At 37.6% G+C, this 13,868-nt stretch overlaps 1 protein-coding gene across 3 annotated transcripts in view; it reads left to right on the top strand.

Annotated features, from left to right (window-relative positions):
• The window catches only part of PDS5B (PDS5 cohesin associated factor B), a 156,675-nt gene extending 143,182 nt beyond the window's left edge, over window positions 1–13,493 (top strand). Inside the window, exons 31-35 of one of the 3 annotated variants that reach the window (XM_019530089.1) lie at window positions 2,361–2,460; window positions 4,270–4,706; window positions 4,802–4,903; window positions 7,853–7,994; window positions 10,431–13,493. In XM_019530089.1, coding sequence (XP_019385634.1) covers window positions 2,361–2,460; window positions 4,270–4,706; window positions 4,802–4,903; window positions 7,853–7,994; window positions 10,431–10,466 — 817 coding nt within the window. In that variant the 3' untranslated portion in view covers window positions 10,467–13,493. Of the gene's footprint in view, window positions 1–2,360; window positions 2,467–4,269; window positions 4,707–4,801; window positions 4,904–7,852; window positions 7,995–10,430 lie in introns of all 3 variants that reach the window. The other 2 variants (XM_019530088.1, XM_019530090.1) reach the window with 2 other exon arrangements.
• The last annotated feature ends 375 nt before the right edge of the window (window positions 13,494–13,868 follow it).

Here is a 13,868-nt window from a genome sequence, read left to right as displayed (position 1 = left end):
TGAAACTATGAAACTATAAGAGTTGTTTTTATTGAATAGTGCCCCTAAGATTTCTCTTGAATGGTAATTTTGAACTGGGAACCTTTCATTGTGCATGTATACTTAAGGTTATTTTTCCCCATGTGCATTACTTTGCAGGTATTTATGTTGAATTTCATTTGCCACCTTACTGCCCTCTTACTCAGTTTATTCTGTGGGTAGTCTGTGCTTAACCACCTTCACAGTGAGAGAGTTCTTCCTAAAGCCAACCTAAATGTCCGTTGTTGTACTTTACGATCATTGCTTTGTCTTGTCTTCTCCATCATCATCTTTATAACCATCTTTCAGGTATTTCAAGTCTTCTGTTCTCCAGACTAAATAAGGCCATTTGATTTAGCTTTTACTCCTAAGGCACATTTCCCAGACTTATAATCATTGTCTTTGCTCTATGCTGGACTCTTTCCAATCTGTTCACAACTTTCTTGAAGTGTGGGGCCCAAAACTGGACACAGTACTCCCGGTGATGCCTCACCTGTGCTGAATAGAATGCACAGAGATCTTTTCACTTAACGTGGAAGCAGTATTTTTATTAATGCAGCTCAGTATGCTGTTCTTTTGCACAGAAACACACTGTTGGCTTATAATAAGCTTATGGTTCACTGCAACTCACAGGTCCTTCTATACAGTATTGCAGTCTAGGTGGCCTTCCCCCCATTTGTATTTATACATGCACCTGCCCTTATTTCATAGATTTCATAGACATTAGGGCTGGAAGGAACCTTGGAAGATTGAATCGAACCCACCGCCCTGGGGGCAGGAAATCAGGTGGGGTCACAGGATCCCAGCAAGATAAATGTCCAATTGACTGTTAAAGGAGTCCATAGTAGGTGCTTGCACCATCTCTGGCAGCAGTCTGTTCCAGGCCTTGGGGGCTCTGACAGTAAAGAAGTTCATTTGATTGTTTTAGATTTTAGGGAGGAGAGGGGAGTGGGTATGGATTATTTTTCAAGTTTATCAAGGTAATTCTGAATCCTCATTCCACCCTTCATAATATCTGTAACTTCTCCCACATTGGTAATGTTTGCATATTTGTTAACAAAGAAGGTATCACTGTGTAGATGGGGAAATTGAGGCACAGAGGTAATTCAGCTTGCCCTCAGTCACAGTTGCAGAGTTTAGGAATAGAACAGGGGTGTCTTGCATTTTTATTTGGTATGCTATTTGCTAAAAATACAATTCAAAAGAAGTTACATTTTATTTTTCCATTAGTAAGATGCCGTATCTGTTATGGGCTGTGACTTGTAGCACGGTATTTTTGCCCTTGAATTAAATAGCCTGCCCCAATATCTCTTGGGCAAGTAACAGAAAGATGCCCACTTAATTAGCGAGCAGTCTTAAAATTATCTATAACTTCCATATTCCTCTAAAATAATTTAAATGTTATTATCAGCAAGTATTCAGGTACTTCTTTTATGGATTGAGAAGTTACATGAGAACTTGTATTCGCTATCAGGTTAAAATTCTAACTCCCATACAATATGAGGGTTTGCGAACTAGCTGGGGGTATATAAAGCTTCAGTAAGCAGCTGCACAGGACTACTGAGGTGCTCCAGCTGCTTGCTGGAGCTTTTATTTTAAAGGGTGCTGCTTCTCCAGTCAGCTGTGCAGGATAACTGCTGTACTGCAGCTGATTGGAGAAGTGGCACCCTTTAAAATTAAAGCTGCTGCAATCTGCTCAGCAGCTGTTTCATAGTTCTATAACCTACTAAAGACTAAATGAGTTCTGAAGTATCCCAGTGTGAAAATGTATATTTTTAGCAACTATACTTGCAGTTGAATTCTGCTTGATTCTGAAGTGAACTAACTACTTTGTTTGATATTGACCTGAATGGGATCCTTAGTAGTAGGGGAAGAAACTGTGTGTGATGCCTTTATGGCTGAATCAAGAAGAGGAAGGGAGGACAGTCTGGTTTTTTTTGTTTTTGTTTTTTTTTTTTTTTTAACTATGCAACCCACAAATTGCTTCCAGCAGTACATGCTTATAAAAACAAAACAAAAAAAACAAACCCCTTCCAAATCAGAGTAAAATTTCCTATTATTGCAGGCAGTCACATCATTTAGTAGCTTTCTTTCAGTAGCTGGGAGAAAATACCAAGGAAATAAAAATAAATAAGATAAACAGAAGCACTTAAATAATATTAAAAGTTTATTCATCATGGAATTACCTCCTTTATTACTTTGGCTGGAAGTAAAATTGTGGTTAAATTCTCCTTTGTACAGTATATCTGCAAACAACACGGGGTGCTGTCAATTTAACAATTTAAATATAAACATAGAATAATGTATAACATTCCCAAATAATAAATGTTTTTGGTTGATAGGCTTGACAGTACTGAAATGGACCACAGCGAAAATGAAGATTTCACAATGGCATCACCCTTACCAGGGAAGAAAAATGACAAGAGGGACGACTCTGATCTTGTAAGGGTGAGCAGCTTCTTTGTATTGCTGCCTTTTCACTTAACTAACTGAATGTTAAACGAGTATTTTAGCCTGGCACCTTTAGCAAACATCTATTAAGTAAAAGAGTTTTTTTTGTAAATTTTAACTGTTACATGGAACTAAGTTGATTTCAGTGATGCCAAAGAGGGATTATGATGTTAAATGGAACCATCTAGAAGAGATGTCACACAATTTGCATGATTTTTCTTTGCTTTGTGTTACTAACTGAATAAATTTTTTCTGCTATAAGACTCTCCAAGATTTGCAGGGTATTGTCAAGAGGAGGGACCAGGATTCTGGAGGAGCTAGGTTCATGAGCAACCGTTTAAGACAGTGGTGCTCAATCTCCATCCAACAAGTCAAATCCAGCCTGTGGAAACATGTTGTCTGGCCTCCAGGGCTCCCCACATCTGGAAATTTGGTGGTGTGGGAGTGGTGGCAGCATTAATTGGTGGTCCCTTGCTGCCAAATTTCCAAATCTGTGGGGAGCCAGGCCAGATAGTATGGCCCTGAGTGCTAAATCAGATCAGTGCATGGAGTTGAATCCAGTGCACAAGGTCAGAGGTTGGTCACCGTTGGTTTGTGTTTCATTTTGCCTCTTGTGGTAAAGAGAGAGTACAGGTGTGTGAATAGCAAATTTTCTTAGGGTCCCCAGCAGGTGTTCTCATGGTCATTGAATCCCAAACTTGTGGTAAAGCTGAGAAAAGGGATGTAAAAATCTTGTTTCCAATTTTGAATTGAGCAGAACATATATTTAGACTCACTTTTTAAAAAAAAATTTCTAAACACATTTAAAATCTGGTATACTTTCACAGGCACAGAAAATTAGCTTAAGAGAAATTATCATCATGTGATTATCTGTAATTATACAATTTCTGTTTCTAAAATAGCTCAAGTAACTCAATCTTTTCACATCTTGCCAGTAAAAACTTAGTTCTATCCCTTTTTCCATCAGAAATGATTCTAATTCATGAGCTTACTTCTAAGGATACGTGATAGTTTGCCAAAATTGTAATACAGTATAAAAATGAAATTTGGTTGTTCACAGAATGCTTACAATCTAAACAGTATCCCATTTATTGTAACTGGATTTTTTTAGAAATTGTTTTCAGAGATGCAGTCTCTGATGTCATTACCTTTCTTGTTTTGCATCTGTCTCTACTAGTCTTCTGTCATTCTTCTGGAGTGCATTGTCCCAGGTTGTGTGATGTGCTAAAAGATTTTTTGTCCAGTAAATTACCTGTTTTTTTGCCTGGATTGAGATACTAGCAACCATTTTATTAAAGTGGTGCAATATCTTAGGAACCACTGGTAAAATAAATGAATGTACCACACCATTGGAAAAAATAAGAATTAATATATGTTACTGATGTAATATTATTATTCTTGGCATGAATCCACCTTGTATTTTAGTGGTTGGTCAAAATATGGTTTGTTTGTGTACATGTGGGGAGGATAAGCAGTATGTCTTCAGCTGTACTAAACATGACTCCTAAAGTGTAAACGATTGGGAAATTTATTTAGAAAATGTAATCTAACATAAATTTTAGCTTTCTGTAAGTTGTTTCTTTACAAGTCTAGGTGAGATGCTTTCTTAGTGATTCACTATCACTAAACATTGGGATAACAAGTATTTTTGTAATGTTTTATTAACTGTACATATCTGCACAATTTTATTGCTAGGAGAGAATTGCTATAACTTATTTTTCAGTGCATCTTTTAAATGCATTTATTCAAATATAATCAGTAAAAGAGAGAACTAAAGAGAGAACTCCTTCTTTTTTCCAGTCAGAGATGGAGAAGCCCAGAGGTAGAAAGAAAGCAGCCATCACTGACTCAGAAGAAAAGTTGGGTTTAGATGACCTGAGTAAATTGGGTCAAGAACAGAAGCTCAGAGGTAGTCAGCGGGGGAGGAAGAGAACTGCAGTTTCTGAGTCTGATGAACCACAGTGGCAAGAGGAAAAGAGGCTAAAGGAAGATGCTTTAGAAAGTGAAGATGAACAAAACAGTCCACCAAAGAAAGGAAGAAGAGGGCGACCTCCTAAAACAACAGGTGGAAGTACGCCAAAGGAAGAACCAGTAGCAAAGTCATCTAAAAGGGGAAGAAAAAAAGCAGCACCAACAGCGGAAGAGGAGGAGGAGGAAGAGGAAGAAAGACAAAGTGAAAACATGGAACAGAAGCCAAAAGGCAGACAAAACAGGGCACCAAAAAGAACACAACAGAGGTGAGTTCTTTTTTTTGTAAGCTCTCTTTTTTTGTTTTAACCTTTAGCATTAATTATAATTTGATACCTTGCAATTTGGGTGTTCCTCAAAACAGAGCAGAAACATCTGAAACTAGTACAGTTGAATCTGCCCAGTCTACACCACAGAAAAGACGAGGGAGGCCACCAAAAACACCACCATCGCAGCAAAAAAAAGCGTAAGTTGCGAATGCTACTTTCCAGATTTTTGGTGTAGTACCATTTTTATTTCTGTTTGTGTCCCCAAAGAAATTTAGAGAGAGTAGTTCAGTATATTTCAGCTTCCTGCTACTGTTGTAGCAGTGTTTTGGCAATTGACCTTGGAGAATGAAAATTGTCCGTTTTCCAGCTCTCTTGAAAAGGAGCATATCAAGCACTTGACTTTTTTTAAGAAATGATATTAATACACTAAGGAGGTCAAATCCAGTTCTGCACTTTACAAGAAAACTCACTTTCTTTAGCAACTCCTGACCCATCTGAGGGATGGAGAGGCCCCTTGGGCTTTTGAGAAGTGGGACAGTATCACTCTTTTTTCAATATGGAGGAGGAATGAAATAATTTTAATACAGTGGTGCTTAAGGTTTTGGCACTGTGGGTCAGCTGAACAGTGTGGGCCTGGTTAAGCACCTGTGGTTTAGTAAAACAGTGTAGTGTAGGGGACTTTCTAATCTGGCATTTTAGTTTTTGACCTTCCTTATTGCAAGGGCAGGTTATATCTGCCTGGAGACTTATCTACATTTTTATGTATAAAAACATGTTACACAATTTTCTGTGGATCACCATGTCTGAAAACCTTAGAGCTCATATCTCTAAAACCAATGTAAACACCATAGTTTGCCTCATTTACCCATAGCTGCCATAGAACTGGAGGTATCTGGAGCTCTGTCTAAACATAATGTTATCATCTAGATTTAGCCTCAAAATTCTCAGGTTAGTACTGCTTTTCTTTAGTTAGATCTTTGTCAGAATCCACCATCTTTTTGAGGGACCCTTCTCAAACTCCTGAAGAGAAAGATTAGTTATCAGTAACTGGTTATCTTCAAGGTTATTGATTATGAATATCTATAGAACCAATTTTATCATCCCATTTTTCTCAATTACTTGCTGTAATTTGAAGTGAGGAGCTGATTAGTTGAACAAGGCTCTACATTACAGTGTAAACTGTCAGTACCACAAAGGAGAATATCTATGATCCAGAAAGGGGGAAACTTTCTCAACTGCTTTGGTAAAGACCTGGACTGTGCACCCAAGGGCCTTGCCATGTGAGGCACTTAGTACATGTTAAATTTGTGAAGTATTAAAGTTTAGAACATGCTCTGAGCAGTCACAGGGTTACCATGACCTCTAACATGCATAGCTCACCAGTGGTAAGTCCCAGGCCCAGGACCCTTTGGGGTTGTGAGCATCTGGGTTTCAATTTGATACTGGAGAAACTTGACAAGTGAAAGATCCAGGATCCTTCTTCCTTTCCTTGTCCTACCTGGAGGCTTGGTATAGCTTGGTATCAGCCTACATGGCTGATGTCACAGCTGAGTGAGCACCACAGATTGCTTGTATTATCTTTGTGGAGCAGACTGACAATAGATGAACAAGTGTTACTTAATAGCTCTGGCAATATTCCTCATGTAGCAAGTTGTAAATATGGTACAATACGACTGCACTTAGCATATGTTTTACTGCTCAAATGTGTGGCTGCTCATCTTTTAATGCATTTAACTCATGTAAAGTGTAATGTGCAACATGGTCCCAAGAATATGGGTTTCTAGTCTTCCAGTTTGAGTATCCTGACTGAGCTAATTAGTGTACCAGACTTTTTTCTGGAAAAAAGACACTTTACTTCTTTTTTTATTGGATTTAAAATGTAACATGGGTAACCAGATCAAGTGACTGCATGCATATCCAGTATGAATAATATGTAATTGCATCTATTGTCTTGTCTTAAATCTTGAATGAATTAATGTCTTCTCAGCTCAATTCAGTTATTTGATAATTTACACATGCAACTTATGATATTGGTGATTTCTTTGTTGTGCCTGAGAATGAACTACTGTATCTTCTCTCCAATATACATACCGTGTTTTTGAAAGGCAGAATAAAGAGAGAGATTTTTTGCAGGGTTATGAGTGCAAAAAGAACGGACAGAGCTTAATCATCAGCTAACTCTCTCATCCTTTTGTGCATAATTAAGCTGAATCCCTAACTGCCACTGAATATTTGGTGTCCATGAGTGGCTATATGATTTCAAAAAGAGCTGAAGGTTCTGTGCTAAAGAGTCTGAGGTAAAGAGATGGTGAAACAGAGATCATTGCCCTAAGAAAGTTTAGCTTGATTAATTGAACTCCAAAATGATTAACGTGTAGAATGAAAAAGTGAGCCATTAAGTCAGTTTACACCCTCAGTTTTCTGAATGTAATGCCACAGCTGCTGCACTGTGGTGCAGGACTCAAAAGTAAATCATGTTCTCCCCACACAATACATCCCTCAGTTTGGGGGGTCTGATTTTTGGGGAATAGGTGCATATTGTATGCAAGAAAATATGGGGAGTTAGAGCAAATTGCCTTTACATTATTGTCATATCATTAATTTCTCTTAATGTAATGTAGATACAGAAAATTTTCTAAAATGGTCATTACAGTTGGTGAAAAATTGATTAAAATCAGTGTGTTTATTTATGGAAGCAGCCCTATTAGTAGAGAGGCAAAACTGATGTTTTTAAATCTCTTGATATTTGTTAATGCCACTTTTTCCACCAGAATTACTGCTGTAACAAATATCCTTGGGCATACAACCTTGTTAGGGTTTTGGAAAGAGAACTATGAATGTCAAGAAATTCAGTGTAGTACCATTTATGTGTTATACTTCTGCTGTCATGCATTTTTTTTTTTTACTGCTGACATTATTACTCTGGAATAATTTTGCTTTGAAAGGCAATAACCTAGCTAATCAAAGTTTTATAATTCTTTGCACACAAGTGAGAAGGACACCAATGATAGATGTGACACAGGAAGCAAATAAAGAACAACATTTCTTTAAAACAGGCTGGATTTTTTTTCTGTGAAAAGTTTATTTGTATGCTTAAAGATCTATGGACTGTGAAATTGATTTCCTGTGGCTTTTTTCAATTATAGCCGTGCTGGACGCTCCAAACAAGCAGCAAGTAAAGAAAATGAGTCTAGTGAAGAGATGGATGTATTTCAGAGTAGTTCTCCTGTCAGTGATGACATTCCCCAGGAAGAAGTAATGGAGGAAGAGGAAACTTCCACTATCAGCGTAAGATAAATGTTTTGAAATGTACTCCACATGCCTGTATTGAAATAAAGAAGTTTACTTTTCATGCTATAATAACCTAAGCTTTAGTTTGCAGTAAGTTCCTATGAATAGAGCTGGTTCGGATTTTTTTTCTGTCAGTATGTTTTTGTGTGGGGAGGGTGGGTTGAGAGAGACTATCTGTGCAAAATTTGAAACTTTTTTTTGGCAAAAATAACCTTTTTTAAAAATTTTCTGTGGCAGATATGAAAGCAAAATGTTTTGGCCTGGGCCGGCTATTAACTTGTGTATCTAAGCTCCAAAGGTGTCTTATGGAGTTGTAGTTTGGATGCCAAACACCTCTGTTCTTTGTTCTAGGCAAGGCTTCTCAGCCAGATTACATTTCCCATGGTGCATTATGGTCATGAGAATCCAGTTAGGAGAGAGAACTTTTATATATCACTATGTGGCCTTGACTGGTGCATCATAGCAGATGTAATTTGACTAGGGAGCTCAGTTTAAAGAAAGAAATGAAGGCTTGACTTGAAGGACAGCTTCTGTGAGGTACTGTGTTGGCTTAGGCACATGCAGATAAAAGCAAACTATTAGTTGTTTGAGATAAAAAAAAAAAAAAAAAAAACAGAACAGATGTCGGTGTCAGAATTTCTTTTGGGATGGAATTGTATATTACACGATATATTATAATGCATGGGCATGTAGGGAGAACATTCCGAAGGCCAAGGTACACTTTGAGATACAGCGGGCAGTGAACAGAAAAGCTGATAAAAAGGGATTATATAATTATGTCAAAAGTAAAAAGAAAACCAGAGAAACCATAGGTCCCTTACTGAATGTTCAAGGCAATCTAGTTCCAGATGGTTCAGAGGAGGCTGAAGTATTTAATGCCTCTTCTGCTTCGGTTTTCACTAGAGGTGGAGTGATATATCGTTGCCATATCAGATCAACACCGATAAAAGGAAAATTAATATTATTGGCCATCTGCTTTTTTTTGGCTGGTATTTGGTCAATAATGTCACTGATAAATACAATATGCCTTGTTGCCAGGGCCCTCAAATGCCATGTGCATTCGTGCAGCTGCTGATGGAGGCCCTCACAGTGAGGGAGGAAGTGGGGCTGGGAGTGCTGCCCAGCCATGGCAGTGAATGGGATCCTAGGGCTGGGGTGCAGAGTGGGACAGAGCTGCAGGCAGCTCATCCAGTGGCAAGGGGAGGGGGTGGGGGTGGCTCCTTGCCCTTGCATGTGTGCCTGGGGGAGGCATGGCATGGGGGAGAATGTGCACTCCCAGATTTGTGCACAGGGCAGAGGTGGGCTGTGGGCTTGGGGCTCTCTGCCCTGCTGCCTTTGCCCTGGGAGCTGTGCACTGCCCACATGTCCCCTGCCCGTCCAGTTCCTGTGGCAGCAGCAAGTTGTGCCTCCTGCTGCCAGATGGGCAGGGTGCTTATGGCCAGTGTGCAGTTCCCATGGCAAAGGCAGCAGAGCGGAGAGCCCTAAGCCCAAAGCAGGCAGCCCGCATCTTCCCTTGCCCCGCTAAACTTCATTCCTAAAAGTGTCCCCGCACTTAAAAATGGTGGCAGCAGCACTTGGACTAAAGCTCATTTGATGAGCTTTAGTTCAAATGCCCCTGCTGCCCTTGGACAAGCCACCCGCAGCCCCGTCCTGCTCTGTGCCCTGGCTCCAGGGTCCCATTCATCGCCGTGGCTGGGCAGTGCCCCCTGCCCCAGTCCCTCCCTCACTGTGGGGGCCCTCAATCTTCCCCCCCCATGCCCCTTCCCTCGCCCGCGTCCTTTTTCTTCCACAAACGTACCTGCAGGGAGCTGCTGTCCACACTGCCCAGCTGCATTCCTGTAAATCAATTATCAGATTGGTATCTGCCACTATGCCTGGTGAATAATTGGCCATTGGTATGGACCAAGAAAATCTTTGTTGGTGCATCCCTAGTTTTCACAAATAGGAGCAGCTACCAAATTACAAGTACAGTTTGGCAAAAAAGACAGAGAATGAGACAGCTTAGCATAATGATGAAACAGGTTAGGAATTGTTTAAAAACCTAGATGCTTTCAAGTCAGCAGGGACCTGTAATTGCTGACTTTCTTTGAAAACTCATGACGTTTGGATGAGGTTCTGGATGACTGGACGTGTTCTAAGTTATGAAGTTCCTGACGTTTTAAACTAGTCGAACAGAAAGCAAGTTATTTTACAATTGTAAACACTTTTTAAGGAGCCCATTAAGTTGAACAGAGACTTCCTGTAGCTTCCTTTAGAAACATCTAAACTCCCTCAGATAACTTAGTTTAAACAAAATTAGGTCTGGTTGCATAATAGGGCTCTATTATGAAAATGAAAATAATAACTACTGTTTACTGTTTTCTCAAAATTAATGTGCAGGTGTTTTGAGGTTTTTTAAATTCCAAAGCCATCTTTCAACTTGTTTCCATACAGGTGCGTCGTAGAACTTCCAAAAGGGAAAGGCGATGAGGAAGCATACAGCCTTCCAGGTGAAAGTTTCGAAGAATGCTCTTAATATAAAGCTTGAGGCTGAATGAAGCTGTTAGTGCACAGAATGGGGCTGCTGAAGAAAAACAAAACTTTCTTTACATTTATTACCCCCTGCATTTGCAGTCCCTAGGTCACAAGCTTTAGCCACACACATGTTGATACCATTAACTGTGGATTTTTGTGACGTGTAATGTGCGCTGGCTTTGTAGACATATGAACTAAAGAAGAAACCTGTAAATAGCCCTTTTTTAATGTTTCTGACTTCTAAAGTGCTTGTATAGGTTTTATCTGCGGCTTTAAACTGACAGTGCCCAACTCTTTGTTGGATCTGTTGATTTAAAAAAAGAAAAGGTTTGTTAAAATGGATCTCAAGCAATATCTGTCAGTGTTCGTATTTGTACTCTCCTTGGCATTTAACTGTGAAAAACAAAATCAGCTGAACAAATAGCACCATTTTATTTTGCCACTATTTGTTGGAAAGAAAAAGAAAACAGATTGTCCTTGTTTCCTTATGTATCTAATCTAGCATTTACTTCTAGGCACCCACCTGTCGTCAGAGGTGCTAACTTGCTTTCTTTTACAGTTGAACAATGTTGCATAGAATAATACAGCAGATGCAGTTTGTGAAATAAGTTGTTTGACTCATTTTACACCTCAGTATTGATGCCAGACTTTCTGGACTTCTAGTGGCATTGAAAATTTCAAAAAGGGTTTAAAATATTTTAATTTGAAAAGTGTGTTATTAAATAATGTACTGAATGCCCTACCCATTTTATCTTCACCTATCAGTTTTTATTAATCTACTGTATCAATAAAATTCTGTAACTGAATAAGTTTTTAATAGTCTAGTATGTTAACGTGTATAGATATTTCCTCCTGAACATTATGTTCACAGAGCAAATTATTACTACATTATAATATGAAATCTGATATATAAACATTAGTGAAAATACAGTTCTTATTACAATGTAAAGTTAATCACAAAGAAATAATTTTATTGATGCAGTGTGTCTTTATAAAGCTGTTCTTGAGAGCCAAGTGTTTTGTATTTTATAGTGAAGTTGCATGTTTATGAAAAATGTGCTGAAAATGGGATGTAATGTTTTTTTTGGAAACTCGTATCTAGCAGTAGTATATGGTAGGTTGTCTCACAAGAGAATCTTCTACTGAGAGTTTATTGTACTTATTTTTTTTTGTGAGCCAAATTTTATTTGGTATGAAGAGCTAAGTTTTAATTGAATGGCCAGCTGTAGACCATTGCAGTCAAGGTTTTGTAGATTTGAATGAAGCTCCACTTTTATTTTGTTCTACCTTAGAGAGGTTGGATTTTTGTTCTGGTATAATCCGCAAAAGTAGAAACAGAATTCTTAAGGCAGTATCCTATATGCAGTTTTACGAACTGTATCTTTGAACCAAAATGTATAGGTTTCTACTTTATGCTTAGCCAAGCACATTTTATAATTTCAGGTGCTGTTCTCCTTCTGGTTCCTTGCAGTTGACAACATGTGAAAAGATCAATTTCTAACTTATTAAATTTTTATCTCATTGAATAATGGAGCATTTTCATATAATCCATCAAATAATATGTTCTTAAGTTATATTTGCAAAGATAGAATATAAAGGATAGGAAAAGGAAAGTGGTGTAGGAACATGAACATACCAGTTTCCAAACTATATTTATCATAAGGAATTTTACTTTTTTCTTTAGACTTTTTTATTTTGAAATATTCCTACTTATTGATGGAAAACTTTATTTTTAAAAACCTATATTATTCTTCCTTTGCTCAAAATCTTTCCCCAGTATTCAGCTGTTCTACATTCATACCCATGGTTATGGGGGAAATGCTGCCTAAAAGGACAGTTACAGTTGGTTGAAGTGACTTTTACTAGCACAACTAACCTAAATGGCTTACTTACACTTCAGCAGTGCAAATGCAAGTTTTTTATCCTATAAAATAAAGATTGAAAGTTAGCTTTATATTTTCTTCATTGACAGAATTGCACTGAAAACATTTATTGAAGATAGATATCTTAGTCCATTTTATACAAAATATGAAAAATTGATGTTGAAACTGCTGCAGACTATTGGTTTTATGTGCATAAACATGGTTAGGTTAAGTCTCATTTAATATTAATGAACATCAACTGATCATAAAATGTTTAATGCAAATTGAAACTATAGTTTTGCAATTTAAATGTTAATTTCTTGAGCTATAATGTGTAATTCATTATTTCTTGGGAAAACAGGCACAGCAGATATTTCATTCTGATATTCCAAACTCTTCTAGGTTCATCGTCATCTCCTTATGTAAGGAAAATGAATTTTATGTACTAACATTTGAGGTCTGCACATAGCTACAGTAGAGTAAAATAATTATGTATAAAAAGATAAAGTGCTAACTTTCAGTTAGCATGCTCTTCTGCAATGATGATGTTAAGTTTATAAAAATGTACTGTATTACATTAAAAAAATCAAATTGAACTCAGTGTAACAGGTTCCAGTATGAAATTCTTAATGAGATTACAGTAAGTATGTTGCTGTACCCTGCAGCATATCAGACTAAGATGCATTATGTTTTTCTTCCTGCAGTGCAACAGGAAAGTTTATCGTCATCTTTTTATATGTAAAATGCAAAAAGTGACTGTAACCCTTATTCTAAGTTTAAAGAAGAATTGGCTTTGACTCTATAAGCTTGGTTTTTTCACACTACTTCCTTGTTTCTGGTTCCCCCCATCTAATAATATGAATATTAAGGGCTGTTCTTAATGCCACTTACTAATAAGGAAATACATGGACCTACCTCCTCCAAGGTTGTAGGTGAGTACATCTCTTCCACAACGGTGGATATCTCTGTACCTTAATTATAGTTAGTAGTTTCCATTTTCTAGCAAAATATTGAGCTGCCTTTAAGTCCTGTTCTGAGCTTTGCTTTTTGTATTCTAATCTGTGAGAGCAAAAACAGTTTTAATTCTTTTATTTACAAAATAGAATAGGCACTGTTCTTTAAAAAGAAAAAGAAAAAAAAAAGTTCTCCTATATACTAATTGGCCTATTTGTGACTTAATTACAGTAATCTTTTAGATATTTAATATTAGCTTAGTATCTTTCGTGTAAGGAGTTTAGAGTACTTCAGAAAGGAGGAATTATTGCTATCAATATTTAGAACTTAGGTCTTTCATAGACTTGGGTCTCCATGAATACACATTGTAAATTATACGATTCTGATTCTGTAAATTCATTCCCATCTTAAGATATGTACTTAGCATTTTCAGTAACATTAACACCTATATAATTTGCACGCACACAGGTTGTGTGCTGGAAAGAGCCTCTATGTATTATTTAAATACGTTTACCCAGGTGGATGCAAATATAAGAATGCT

The sequence above is a fragment of the Crocodylus porosus genome, unplaced genomic scaffold (assembly GCF_001723895.1).
Source record: "Crocodylus porosus isolate Cpor-Errol unplaced genomic scaffold, CroPor_comp1, whole genome shotgun sequence".
Classification (NCBI taxonomy): Eukaryota; Metazoa; Chordata; order Crocodylia; family Crocodylidae; genus Crocodylus; species Crocodylus porosus.
This window is presented reverse-complemented; position numbering and strand designations above follow the sequence as displayed.